The 13,873-nt window shown below is 42.4% G+C and overlaps 1 protein-coding gene across 1 annotated transcript; it reads left to right on the top strand.

Moving 5' to 3' along the window:
* The first annotated feature begins 3,506 nt into the window (after window positions 1–3,506).
* On the top strand, window positions 3,507–13,479 carry LOC100227328 (fructose-bisphosphate aldolase B). Its single transcript, XM_002186696.7, has 9 exons — window positions 3,507–3,617; window positions 9,952–10,073; window positions 10,339–10,550; window positions 11,071–11,125; window positions 11,278–11,438; window positions 11,662–11,745; window positions 12,220–12,394; window positions 12,535–12,734; window positions 12,969–13,479. The coding sequence occupies exons 2-9, from the start codon at window positions 9,962–9,964 to the stop codon at window positions 13,062–13,064; spliced, it is 1,095 nt and encodes a 364-aa protein (XP_002186732.1). The 5' UTR covers window positions 3,507–3,617; window positions 9,952–9,961; the 3' UTR covers window positions 13,065–13,479.
* The last annotated feature ends 394 nt before the right edge of the window (window positions 13,480–13,873 follow it).

Consider the following 13,873-nt stretch of genomic DNA (forward strand, 5'->3'; position numbering starts at 1 on the left):
TTTACAGGTCAGACCACATCCAAAAGTACTATTTAATTTACTTAAGTGCAGAGAGAAGCTGTATATTTGTAATTTTTCTTGTGGTGACCATATAATCTCTGAAGTTGCTTCATCTATTTATTTTTCATCATTCTTTCTGAGGTGTACTACAATTTATCTCTCTCCCATTTACTTATTTTTTTATTTAAGATGCTAGGTCATTTGAGCAGTTAAAGGCAAAACATTATGAGAATTATACTGCTAGAAACAGACAATAAAAATCACAATCTGGAAAATCATAAGCAATTACAATATTTCTATCTATCTTTAAAACAAGCTTTCTGTTGATTTTAATATATTTTATCCAACAAGACTTCACCTAAAACTTAAGTGCACAACTGTCAGATCCTTTGACAGCAAGGTTGGATATAACAAAGACAGCAATTAAATTTTTAAATTCCAAAAAGTAAACCCACAAATTAAGACCAAAGTAATAACCCATGCCACATGTGAATAGAGTTTTCAATGGTCCTTAATATTTTTAAATGCATACTTCTGTCAACTTCTATATGGGAATTTCAGATGAGAAAGTTGACACCAGTAAAGTCTCCAAGCCATTCAAATAGAAAATTCACTTATGTCATAACATATTTCTTTTGTTTTAACCAAAGCAATTTCTTTTATAGCTAACTACTGCTTTCTGTTTCTATGCTATAAAAGGCACAACAATGAACATTTAAGCTCTGCAACTAGTTATGCATCTTGTTTACAGTGATGTTTCAAACACAGCTATAAAGTCTTTTATATTGCAAGTCTGTTTATATCAACTCTTTCATGAACACATAAAAAAGCCACAATATGTGCAGAACCCCCCCTGTATTTAGTTATATATGTATTCAAACAATCAATTCTCAGACATCCAAAACTCAAAACCAGCAAGTAATCATTTCTCTAATAAATGATTATACTCTTCACTAAAAAAATGTATCAGCAATCACTGCAATAGTCTGCATAACCATTTTTAAGAATACAAAAACCTGAGAGTAGCTGTTCTTTAGTGTAATTGACCTCCCTTCATGTTCACACTGTCCTTATCCTTGACTGGGATCTTTGTCCTGTGTCCTCCTTTCCATGCCAGAAGCTGAGGGGGATGAGGAAACCCAGGGAGGCAGAGGAGAGATGGTTCTGCCTCTGAAACTGAACCCCCACTGGGAGCCCTGCCTGCATGGCCACTGGAAAGGTGTAAGAGTTACCAGGTCCGAGTTCAAACACTACCTCCATGAGACAGAATTACAGCTTGGATAATACACCAATTTTGGCATGGAATAGTTAGCGCAGGCAATGATTTGGTGCTTTTTATGGACCAGGTTAGTTGTTTGGTAAATGCAAGCAAACTGCATACCCACTCATGATGCAAGCTTTTCCCTCTTATTATTATTATCGAAGAAACCATACTACTATAACCTCATTTTAAGAGGTCCAAGTATCCCCGAAGTATGATTACGTGTGATGGAAGTACGTACTCTTTTTCACTGTCATTTTAATATCACTATTATTTCTGCACAGTATGGTCAGTGTGATGGGTCTGCATACTAACATCTTACAGTGACATCATCTACTAGGATACTTCATTCCATTTTCTGTCCTGAAAAGGCTCCTATTCCTAAATTAAATGAAAAGATAAGCATCTTATATATTTACTTTTTTTCCCCTGTGTCCTCAAAATATCTGTGAGGACCTGTAATCCTGTGCTCAGGGTGCTGGATCGAAGGGTTAGAAGGCCTGGAAAGGCACATACCAGCAATTAACCATCTGGAAATACATTTATATGCTTCTGAAGAGTGGACTGCAAGGGGATTATTTAAAGTGTATCTAAATGTCTGACACTGCTTTTTTTTCAAGAAGACTCCCAAAGATTTTCTCTAATAACCTGTGAGACCATATCACAGATGAGACTGAGAATAAAACACTTCCAAGAACTTCCCTCCTGTGTCAGCTTCTAGCCAAACCAGGAACAACAGGAGTCAAATTATGACTTTGAAGAAGACCACCATTATGGCACCTTCTTGGTCTCAAGAGAGTCTTAGATAAGATATTTAATGAAAAATATTTTTAATCTATATTAGATGCTTCTGTAGTGATAAAGAATCTTTAATACACCATGTTGTTTGTCTTTCTGCTAGGATGGGAGAAATGAAATGTAAAGCAAACACTGTAAAGCACGGAAGGCTTTATGTCCATGTAATGTGCTACAGCTTCCAAACAACACCAATCAGGAAGGGCAACGTGGAGGAAAACAGAGGAACACAAGCACAAGGCCTTTGACTGGACTGCACTGTCAGCTCCTTCAGGTTTCTCTGCTGACTGGCAGCCTGGTAGGCTCCTAAGGTTTCCTACAAGCACTGCCCTTGGCATGCAGCTGCACAAGAGAGGCTCAAGGAGCTAGACAGTGTTGTAGAGAGAGAAATCAGGGTCTCACCTGTCCATGTAAAGGCCAAAGGGTCACTGCAGCGGCCAAACAAATGGAGGAATGACGTCATTCTTCAGACAAACACTAGATCTCTGTGGTAAAAAGGTGCCAATGTCCAAGGTTGCTGAGGGTATGATGTTTGTCCAGCAGTCCTTGTGCTATACTTCCCTCCAGGAGTACTGGCCTGCAGGATGGGGAGAAAGAAATTAAAGCAAATAATCAAACCTATAGGCCTAGAGTTGGTGAATGACTGTAGTGTGGATTCATATAAACTGCAACACTGATACACCATTTATACAGCATCAGTGTTTTTCACTGAAAACGTCTGCTAAGCAACAGAAGTTTGCATGTCACCACAATGTGGGTGGGCATCTCAGTGGGATTTGGGGGGAAACCTGGCTTGCAGCTGTGCACCTCAAACTGGGCATATGTGGTCTGACAACCATTATTTTCACAGGTACATTGTGTTACAGAAAATCAGAACTTGCATTAAACTTTATCATTATACCTGATACTGTAGCATCACATTTTGCCTTTCCATATACCAACTGGAAAATGAACATAGGGTTTCATGCTAGACTTTCCAGGGAGGAAAAGCAGTGTAACACTAGGGAAGCCACTGAAATAATACCAGCTCATGCTGGTTAAGGATCTGTTGCATTGTTTCTGCATTTTGTTTTCTGCTCTTTCTTCCTGCAATTTCCTAATTATAAGCTTTCAGAAGACCTAACCCTAAATTATAAATTATAAAGCTGTGCCCAAGATACCTGTAAGCAATTTCCATGGTTTCTCTTGTACTTCTTTGTAATCTGTTTCAGAAAGAGGAGAAATAATTTGAAATAACTGGAAAACATCTCAGTTTTACTGGATGAATAGCCTTATATACACAGGGGAGGGGAAAGGGGAGGAACAGCAGGAGCATGACCAAGTCCCATTGGAGGTGTGTGGTGGTGGTCTGATAGCCAATGACTGACCTTGAGCAGTGACATGTCCCCTGACAGCTTCTGGGGGAGGAGAGACAATGAAAGAGTGGAGCGGGGGAGGGGTGGGGGGGGTGAAAAGCCCCACCAAGAATTTTATAAAAGTTAGTGATTAGAAGGACCGGGTCTCTTTGCCTCCAAACACCTCACCAGAAGCTTGTAGCAGCAGAGACACTGCCCACAAACAAGTAAGTATAATAATTTAATTTCTAAACTTTAAAGCTGGTACATATATCAGCAGCTGTGACCTGGTATGTTTATCTACAATGGGAAAGTTGTTTTTGGTTTTAATTTTGTTTCAGGAACAGCTTGTGAGAAATAAGTGCTGAGCCATTCTGCAGTGGTCTTCTAAAATGGATCCATTTGCTGCTAACACTGGCTTTCTAACTTAGCTTAGTCACTCAGAACTCCTGGAGTGCATGAGCGAATCCTCTGCCTAAGGGGACTAGAGCAGTAACATACCTGCATTGCTTTCTGTTGCTTTGTTTCGTGTATGTTTTTAAATTTCTGTTTTGCAAGGAGAACAGAGAATGACTGGAGAAGGCAGCTGGTCCTGACAAACATCAGTGCTGACAGAAGTGCAATTATGTGTGCTTGTTGTACAGCTTCTTCTGATAAGATTATTTGGCAAGGGGGTATAAGGTCTGCAGGGCAAGAAAGCAAAGCCTATTCTTGCTTCTGTAGGCTGTAACATTTCAAGCTGTGAACAGCTAGCTTCAGGAAATTGCTTGACCAACTCAAATCCTCACTGATTCTGTGATCCTCCATCACTCAACTATCCCATGTGCTTACCCAAAACTATTTAGTCCGCCTGAGACTCACCACTGCTTCCCCCACCCTCCCCCGATGGCAGTACAAGGAATTTGAGTCTAACCACAATTTTTTACCTTCTCTGAGAAAAGTCCAGCCCTGAAAGAGAAGTAGCTTCTCCCTAATAACACTTGCTTCCAAGCAATAATCTTCTTGCCACTTCAGCCAAAATTAGCCATTCTGAGTGCTCTGCACTGACTGCAGAGGACAGGTCTCTGAACATAACCTCCTTTCGCAGCTGCTAGGGTAATGAAATAGGGATACATTTGCTCAGGGCTCTGAGGCTAACATGGGAATCAGCACAGGGAACTTGAGATCTGCAGTTCCACCTGCAACAGCAGATTGAATCAAAGTCTCTAGACAGAAGATGAGGATGGTAAAAAAACTCAGAGCAAAAAACAACCAAGCAATTTACAATCATATATGCCCCAACGGACTGATGAGATGGTGACATTAGCATGTCAATCAAAGCATCTACCCCTTTTTCTAGGTGACAGAAGTCTGAGTATCTCCTTTTGTCCCAAACCCTTGAGACTTTTTAGAATCCAGAAATGAAATATTTTGCTGACCTAATACCTTCATCTCAGTGCAAAGATAATGGGAAACATGTTCTGTTCTTTCCTGAGAGCTCTTTCATAGATGTGAAGAGGTACCACTTCCACCGTAACTCCTTAGAACAGGTACTCACTGAGAGTCACAGGGTAATTCAGGCTGAAACGGACACAGGAAGTCTGTAGTCCAAGCACCCCTTGCTCAAAGCAGGGTTAGACACGAGGTCAGACCAAGGTGCTCAGTTCTTTATTCAGGTGCATCTTGGCAGCCTGCAAGGATGGAGACACTGCGGCTTTTTTTGTCAATCTGTTACACTGCTTGGCTGTCCTAGTAGTGAAAAAAAAACCTGCATTGCTTTGGATTGGATTCTTCATATTCAGTCTGAATCACCTTTGTTTCAGCTTGTGCCTATTGTCTCTCACTGTCCCGTCACAGCTGCTGTGAGAAGCCCAGCTCTGCCTCTTCAATCACACTCTGTAGGTACTGAGGACTGCTGAGAGTTGTCCCTCAGGCCATTGCTGCTTGAGGCTGAACTAGACCTCTCTGCAGACTTCTCCTCACAGAGCAAGTGCTGCAGCCATTGAGCTTTTTGGTGGCATCTATTGAACTAACTCACTTCAGTATGTCAGTGTTTTTCCTGTACTGCAGGGGCCCAACACTGCATGCAGTACTCAGATGTTAACTATGGAGTGCTGTGCAAAGGGGGATTAACCCATCTCCTCCCCTGGCTTTCCAGGACAGACCCCTGCTCACACAGGATGCTTGGGCCCTTGCTGCTGGCCCTGTTCAGCTCGCTACCTGACAGGGCCTTAGGCCATCCCCAAAGAGCTGTTCCCTCATCCCACTAGTCCTGGGGAATGGCTGCCAGTGCTCTGCACCCCAGGCAATATCTGGGCATCTGTCTTGGCCAGACTGCATGGTGCTCTTGTTGGCCTCTTCCCACTCCCATGTCCAGGCTCCCCTGGATGGCTGCCCATCAATCAGGCGTATCAAGTAGTCCTGTCAGCTGTGTGTCTTCTGCCACCTAGGTAAGAATGTGCTCTGTCCCCATCTGTTGGATGGGGCTGGGTTTGCCCAGCCATTCATACCCATCTGTTTTCCCCACGCCCAAGGAACCAGACTTACTTAGAAACAGCTTTTTAATGGAGCTCCTTACAGAGAACTGAGGTCAGTAACCACAGATGTCCCCTGCAGGGAATATAAGGTGCCTAAGTCATCATGTGTCTGCCTCCTCTAAGCATGTAAGTGTAAAAGAGAAGTAAATTCAGTCATGCCAACACTGTGCCTACATGTGATAGGTCAAAGTTTGAATACTTTTCATTGTCTCTACCAACTGTATTTATCTATTTATGTATTCAGCTGCTTCTTCTTCAAACCTTGTTCTTTGGAAGCAAATTTCTTGTGTGCAGAGTTTGTATTGCTGACTGTTAGAGAGGATACTGAATGGTGGTATTTACTAGTAATTGATTAGGAAAAAAATTACATGTGTGGGATACAAGCTGTAGTTTAAAACTTTGGTACTGTACTTTTGGATCCAATTTTATAAAATAAGGCAGTACAGAGACCCAAAAGAAAAATTTAGATATTCTGATCCAGTCTTGTCCCATCTGCAAACTGGGACTCAGGTGAGATTTTATGTAAGATCAGAAGATACCAGTCACATGAGGTTCTTGAAAAGAAAATAAGCCAATGATGTATTGAAGTTTCTAAGATGACTGGAAGCAAAATGTAACATTGTTCCTTCTGTTATTCATCTTGACTCTGCTCTTTGGTTCTCACTATTAATATTAACAGGAGCAAGTGCTTGTGCTGCCATCATGCATTTCCCCTCAGCCCTTCTTTCTTTATGGTAGCCAAGAGAAACCCAAGATTTCAGCAATACAATATTTACTTTTACAACTGTGCTGTCCTCTGTTTCTACACCCCCATCTCCTGCTGGGCAGAAAATGGGGGCTGAACAAAGAAATTAGTTTGCTTAAGGAGCTATTGAAGCCTGGTAAGTGCTCCGGGTAGCTACAAAGCTGGAGTGGGGGGTGGGTGGGGGTGGGGTTGTGCAGTTTTATTCTTTTGAGGTTCTTTTATAATTCTACGTAAAAAAAAAAAAAAAAAAAAAAAAAAGTAAGCAGATACTACAAAGAGACTGCATTGCATTCATACAATGTAAAATCAGTGTGAAATCACTTGAGCTTATGACACTTAGCCCACAGCCTATGGGTAAATAAAAATAAAGCTTCTTGAAACACCTTAGTGGAGGGACAACTACCAGTTACTGTTACTGAGATCACAATTCATTAGAACTTTTTTCTTTCTGGAAAAGTTGTCAATTTAAACAGATAAATCAGATTAAGACAAATAGGCTTCATTCTTGGAAGACTGAAATGAGCTCTGCAGCTCTGGCAGCCTAAGCACAACTGTTTTTTCTCAGAGCTTGTGAGGTGACATATTCAGCTCTTTGAGGGGATATGAATATGGTAACATTAATGCTTTTATGGATGTGCTGAGAGTTTATTCTTTACAATAGTGGCTTAATGAAATGTTACTGAAGTGTAAGGCTTCTTCACTCCTCTTGTGCCTGCTCCCCTGCTCAGAGCAGGACCTTGAGCAGATACACCCTTTCTGAATGCAGACATGAAGATTGTCAGAAATTATTATTCTCATGAAAGAATCACAGAAAAATAAAAGCCTAAATCAAGAGTTCTAGAACATTCTGCACCTTTGAGCTATTACAAGGTTTACAGTTGTTATTTTGTCCTAATTTCTTTGCCATTTCAGCTAGAAACGCCGTGCCTTTTATTTGTTCCTGTAGCTCAGCAGAGTATCTGGGAACCACTCACCATGGCCTTAAAGATAATTCTGGGGAGACTTTGGGCAAATCTCCACCTGCCCCTTTACACTCAGTGAGATACTTGCATAGAAATTGGAACTAATTTTCTGTCTTCCAGTTCATCACTTTGTTGTTTCAGTCTCTCAGAGTTTTCACTTGGAATAGCATTATTCACTGAAAACTCATATTTCTGTATCTTGAAAATTTGCCCTGCAAGCTGGTTTTGAGTGATAAGTGTCCCCTTGTTATCTTTAGGCAAACACTTGGAACAAGTAAGATAGAGCAGACATTAGCCTGATTGTTTATTGCCTTGCTGGAAAGAAAGTGTACCCATCATAACATGACTGGAGCAACTGGTGATCTTGCAGTCCAGCCAGCTGAATTCAAGGTTACCTGGATACACCTCCTGGCGCTGTAACACAGCTCCAAACTGCAACTCTAAAATCCCACCCCTGATTTAGCAATTAATTAACTCTGACCTTAGACATGATCTTATTCTTGCTATAGCACAATTTTCCAATCTTGTCCACGAGGCTCTAAACTACTAGAGTGATTCCTTATAATTTTGCATAACAAATTGTTTAACAGTAGTGTGGTTTTAACTGAGGTGCTCATCACCAAGCTATTATTACAGTAATCATAGTAACAAGCCAGTTTTCTCTTTTTAAGACATATCCAACACAGAAAGCAGGTGAGGGATAAGGAGAGTTGTAGGTGAACTGAAGTAGCTATGCAGCATAAACCATAGATTTTAAAATTCTTCTGAGTGAGCTGAAAAGGCCAAGAGTTGGGAGTGATGGGGCTGTGACCACCACAGTAGAAGGATGGTTCCCAGAGTTCTGGCCACAGGCTGACAGTCGGAGAGAGGGGTTCAGCTAAGCCTGTTTCACCATGACCACAGCAAGAAGGCATTTTAGCCCTTTGAAAAGCAGGAAACTCTCTCTAATTTAACTAAGTATTCATCCTGCACTCCTTCATCTTCCCTCTAAACCTAAAATTACTCACTCTGTGGTAAGCTGCATGTGAAAATTTCCAGGCTCAGCTCGCAAAGATGTAAAGCAGACCTGCATCTGACTGGTCTGTATGGCAGACAATATCATTTGAATCTTGCAGGATAACATTACCAGTACCAAAGTAGCTTCAGCTATAAATCAGGGACATGAATTTGCAGCCATTACCATACTCTGATGGCACAGTTGCCAGAAAATTACGGCACCATCTGACATACAATACAGAACTCTGTACCCTATCATGAGTAGCAGACAGACTCTTCATTGTTTCTCCCCATTATGCTCTTCAGCAGAAAGGATAAGACAAGGATTCCCTGGCAACTCAGTATCTGTGTGCCGGGAAATAAGAAGTGGTATTTGACTGCCTACATGCTTATATAGGGAGAAATGTTTTCTGGCCATCTCTGATGAAAATTGAAATGGCATGTTCTCACTCCTCTCAAACTCAGGCAGAGTTTGAGAATAGAAAATGCAAACACTGTCCAGAGTCCTGCCCTTTTGAATGAAAATGTGATATTTGAGATATTTTATGTTGTTTTTAATTAAGTACCTTCTGGATTTACCAACCATTAATAAAAACAGAGGCATTGCTTTAGCTATCACATATGATAAACTGTAATTTAATGTCATATAACCAAAACTTTGATAAGACCAAGAATTTTGTCATGTCAAGAAAGAACCCAGATTTCAGGTGCTGGGTAGTTGCAGCTGGTAACCCTCTACCCCAGCTAAATATATAAAACTGAGGAGTGAATTCTCCTAAGGCCCCAAATCTTCTGTAGAGGAAGCAATGCACTACAGTTCTGAAAGCAGGCATAGGGAGAAGAATTACAAACACAGGCAAAAGATTAGGGATGGACCAGACACAGCAACCAGACACAGCAGCAAGTACTGCCAACAGAGGTAGGAAATAGAAGAGGAGCAGTGTTAGGAAATGTGTAAAGGTAAGCAATGAATAACTGGCATTCTACGGACAGGAACCAAAAAGTATGCAGAGTCAGCAATTTGCTTACTTGTTATTTGGTGCATGTTTTTATGACAGACTGACCTTCCTTTATTTTCTGAGCAAATCCAGGTAAAATGCAAAGTCTTTCTCACTTTGGTTTTAGAAGGATGTAGCAGGATGTATCTCCTGCATTTCTTTCTAGTTTTTCCAGACACGTCGAGACTAAAAGAACTCAGATGGATTTCTAGTCATATTGCCTATGATAACATGGACCAGATAAGCACCAAGAGCCCTGCAGAGGAAACATCTGAGTGGTGTCACTGGTTCACAGTCTCCAGCAATTACTTGTAATTACTTACAACAGGAATTCTCTCCTACAGATAAGTCAACATGACTCACCAGTTCCCAGCACTGTCTCCAGAGCAGAAGAAAGCTCTTGCAGACATTGCTCAGCGGATTGTGGCTTCAGGAAAGGGGATCCTAGCTGCAGATGAATCAGTGGGTAAGTTCTGGACATCAATAAGTTAGCAGTATGCAAGATGTTTTTTCCTTTTAGTTTTGCTTCATATTTGAAATCAGTTGAGTAGATGAAAACCACTTTGCAACTGTTGTCTGACCAGAACAAATCAGCCAGGCAGCGCTGCAGCTATAACAACAAAAGCTTACAAACTATGGGTTGAGAACGGAAGCTCTGAACTGAAGTTCATTACTACTTATTGGGACCAGGAGGCCAGCCAAGCCTAGAACCTCTTTGTCCACCTTACTAGGTACCATGGGGAACAGACTGCAGCGGATCAATGTGGAGAACACAGAGGAGAACCGCCGAGCTTTTAGAGAGATCCTCTTCTCTTCGGACACTTCAATCAACCAGAGCATTGGGGGAGTGATCCTTTTCCATGAGACTCTCTATCAGAAAGACAGCAGTGGAAAGCCATTCCCAGCAATCATCAAGGAAAAAGGCATTGTGGTAGGAATTAAGGTGCGTATCTGCATGTGTTGGGCTGGCACAATAATCCAAATCTCATTTTCAGAGAAAATTATAAATGGGGCTGCACTGTCTTTTAAAAAACACTGCCCCCTCCCCCCTCATTTTTGTCCTTGGTTTTAAAATTCTCTGCATTGCTTTTGTGCAACTAACTAGAGGCACATTTGCTGGAACTAGATGCTGGAGCTTTTCATACACCAACTCCTATCTACTCACCATTCACTGCAAATAAGTCTCTCCATGCGGTAACCTAAACCTAACTCTTTCCACATCTAATAAAGTTCTTGAGCCATTACCTGGAGGCATCTATATACACACTGCTCCTCCTCTTACCCAGTTCACTCCTTTTTCTTCCCCTTTGCTCCAACATTTCCTTCCTTTGCATCCCGAACATGTTAAGGTCCACACATTAGTAACAGTCTGCCTTCAAAGGCGACCAGACATGGGTAGGAATGTAAGAAATAGCCCAATTCCCACCTTTCTGTAACTTTTCCTGTTTTTCTGACCTCCACAGCTGGATAAAGGCACAGCACCTCTAGCAGGAACAAATGGAGAAACCACCATCCAAGGTAAGGAGAGGCCCAAGGAGCCTAAGCTATGGCCCAGGCAGCAAAAACCATAGGATGACTTACCTGAGATGCAGCCTTGGCTGAAGTCACAGGACTTTCCAGATCTCCATGCTGAAGAGTAGCTCTCAGTGAAGCATTATTCTCCTCTGCAGGGCTGGATGGTCTGGCTGAACGCTGTGCCCAGTACAAGAAAGATGGTGTTGACTTTGGCAAGTGGCGTGCAGTGCTGAAGATCTCCAGCACAACACCCTCTCAACTTGCCATCCAAGAGAATGCCAACACATTGGCACGCTATGCCAGTATCTGCCAGCAGGTACCTTCTCTGCAGCAACCTTTCCTGAGATGTTGCTGTCCCTTCTCCCTCTTCCCTCTGATAATACACTAGGTAGCTTGAAAGGAGAATCCCTGTGAGGGTTTTGGGAAAGACAAGGAGGAAGGGCAGCACAGCATGAAGGAATACCACCAAAGTCAAGACAAACAAAAATAGCAGTTTTACTTCCATACCCCTAAAGAATCCCCTGTCTTTCTTTTCCTAGCATGGCTTGGTGCCCATTGTGGAGCCAGAAGTCCTGCCTGATGGAGACCATGATCTCCAGCGCTGTCAGTATGTCACAGAGAAGGTAAGAAGAGATTCCTCCCTCTGTGCTCCCTCTCACAAACCTGCAGCTAAATTTTGTGCAGTTTGTGCTCACAGATCTCAAAGTGATTTGACCAAAAATGGCCTTCGTAACTGCATGACAAAAATGAGCTGCTCCTAGGCACATAACAAACTAATAGGAAATCCAAGAGTATTTTCCATGCTTTTGGATTTTCACTTTAATAACAATATAAGCATTCTCAATCTCAAAAAGATGTATTGGGACCAAACCCAATGACCTCAATTTCACCAAGGACAAATCTGCTAAATATACAGAGTTGTATCCTGGTCATCTCAAAGGCAGTGGGGCCTCCACAACTGCAACCCTAGAAATAAATTTCATGAGAAAACAAAATTCAATTCAATTTTGCTACAGTACCAAATAACAAGCTGTCTTTCCAAGCAGCCTGAGGTGAAGATCTGAGCAGAGGTCTGTATTCAATCCTCCCGTTTTCAGGTTCTGGCTGCTGTCTACAAGGCTTTGAATGATCATCACGTGTACCTGGAGGGGACACTGCTGAAACCCAACATGGTGACGGCTGGGCATTCCTGCTCTAAGAAGTACACCCCTCAGGATGTAGCCATAGCAACCGTCACTACTCTCCTCCGCACCGTTCCTGCTGCTGTTCCTGGTGATTCCTGATTCATTCCTATCTCTTCATTCCCACTCTCTCTCCTACCTCTGACATGCCTGCTCCTCTGGCAAGTAAAGATTAGGGATTGAGGTGGCCGGAACATTGTATTTCTAAGCCTCAAAACCGCTTTCTTGCAGGAATCTGCTTCCTGTCTGGAGGTCAGAGTGAAGAGGAGGCTTCTCTCAACCTGAATGCCATGAATCAGTGCCCTCTTCCTAAGCCTTGGAAACTGACCTTTTCCTACGGGAGAGCCCTGCAGGCCTCTGCCCTGGCTGCATGGTTGGGCAAAAATGAGAACAAGAAAGCTGCTCAAGAGGCCTTCCGCAAGCGGGCACAGGTACGAGGCTTCCCCTGAGCAGAGAGAAGAGCTGTCACCATGAAGGTGCCTTGTTGTCATCTTCCTAAGGCTGCTCTTGATCCCATCCTTCCTGGCACTTTGTTCACCTGGGGCACTACTCTGTTATTTCTGCCTTGCTTGGTTACTCCTGCTGGTTGTTCTGTATACACCGGCTTTTCCTACTCCATGCTGCTGATTGTTTCTCCCTCATATTTTTTCCCCCTTCTTTTTCAGATTAACAGTTTGGCTTGCAGGGGGCAATATGTCCAGTCTGGGAAGAACGACGCAGCTGCCACACAGTCACTGTTCACTGCCAGCTACACCTACTGAAACAGCAGGAACCTTCCTTCCTCTTGTCCCTTCTCACAGAGTGGAAGATGTTCAGAAATAAAAGAAAAATACAGAAATCTAATTTCCCTTACCCTACACCAAACTGGAGATAGAATGGCTTAGCTTCCTCTCCACCCTTCACTCCCACAATATACCAAGGGGATATTTTTTTTTTTTCATTTGCATGTTCCAAGGAAAGGGATTTTTTTCCAAACAACAAACAGCTGCCAATGAATCATGAACCCATCCTCCCTCAGTCTGAAACTCAACCCCTGGAATAGGAGGCAGATTTAGTAGTTCCCTAGCAATTCAAATAGCTACCCTTGTCCATTATCACACTTAGCAGCCACAATCCTGAATTATAAAACCTGACTGTGTATTCAATCATGTCAATAAAACAGTAATTGAAAACTAATCTCTACCTCACAGTTCTTTTTGTTTGTGTAAACTTCATAATATCTTTCACACATCTGTGTTTTTTTGTGGTCCTTTAAAAGATGGAGTCACAAAGTGTTGCAGCTGGTGAGTTTGGGAAACTCTGAGGGTATCAGAGGGAGATAACCCAGTAGTGGCACAGCTGGAGAGGTTAATCCTGCCAACAGAAGTCTGGCAGACACTACAACACTTGGGAGATGTAGACAGCAAGCAGCGCTGGGGAGTCAGGCCACAGATAAACAACAATACCTTCAGAAGCACCTCATGACTCTGGAGAACCATTTCTGGTGAGAGGAGGCTGGTAAACACTGTATTAGGGTTGCACACATTGAGTCAGGGCTGTGCAAAGTCTGTCCTCACAAGCCACTTTTACA

The sequence above is a fragment of the Taeniopygia guttata genome, chromosome Z, assembly GCF_048771995.1.
Source record: "Taeniopygia guttata chromosome Z, bTaeGut7.mat, whole genome shotgun sequence".
Lineage (NCBI taxonomy): Eukaryota > Metazoa > Chordata > Aves > Passeriformes > Estrildidae > Taeniopygia > Taeniopygia guttata.

Bases quoted from the DNA above. Each gene is read 5' to 3' on its own strand.
- LOC100227328 (XM_002186696.7), top strand. From the start codon at position 9,962: ATGACTCACCAGTTCCCAGCACTGTCTCCAGAGCAGAAGAAAGCTCTT. The intron at 11,126-11,277 runs GTAAGGAGAGGC...TCTCCTCTGCAG, and splicing joins TGGAGAAACCACCATCCAAG to GGCTGGATGGTCTGGCTGAA. The intron at 11,746-12,219 runs GTAAGAAGAGAT...TCCCGTTTTCAG, and splicing joins GTCAGTATGTCACAGAGAAG to GTTCTGGCTGCTGTCTACAA.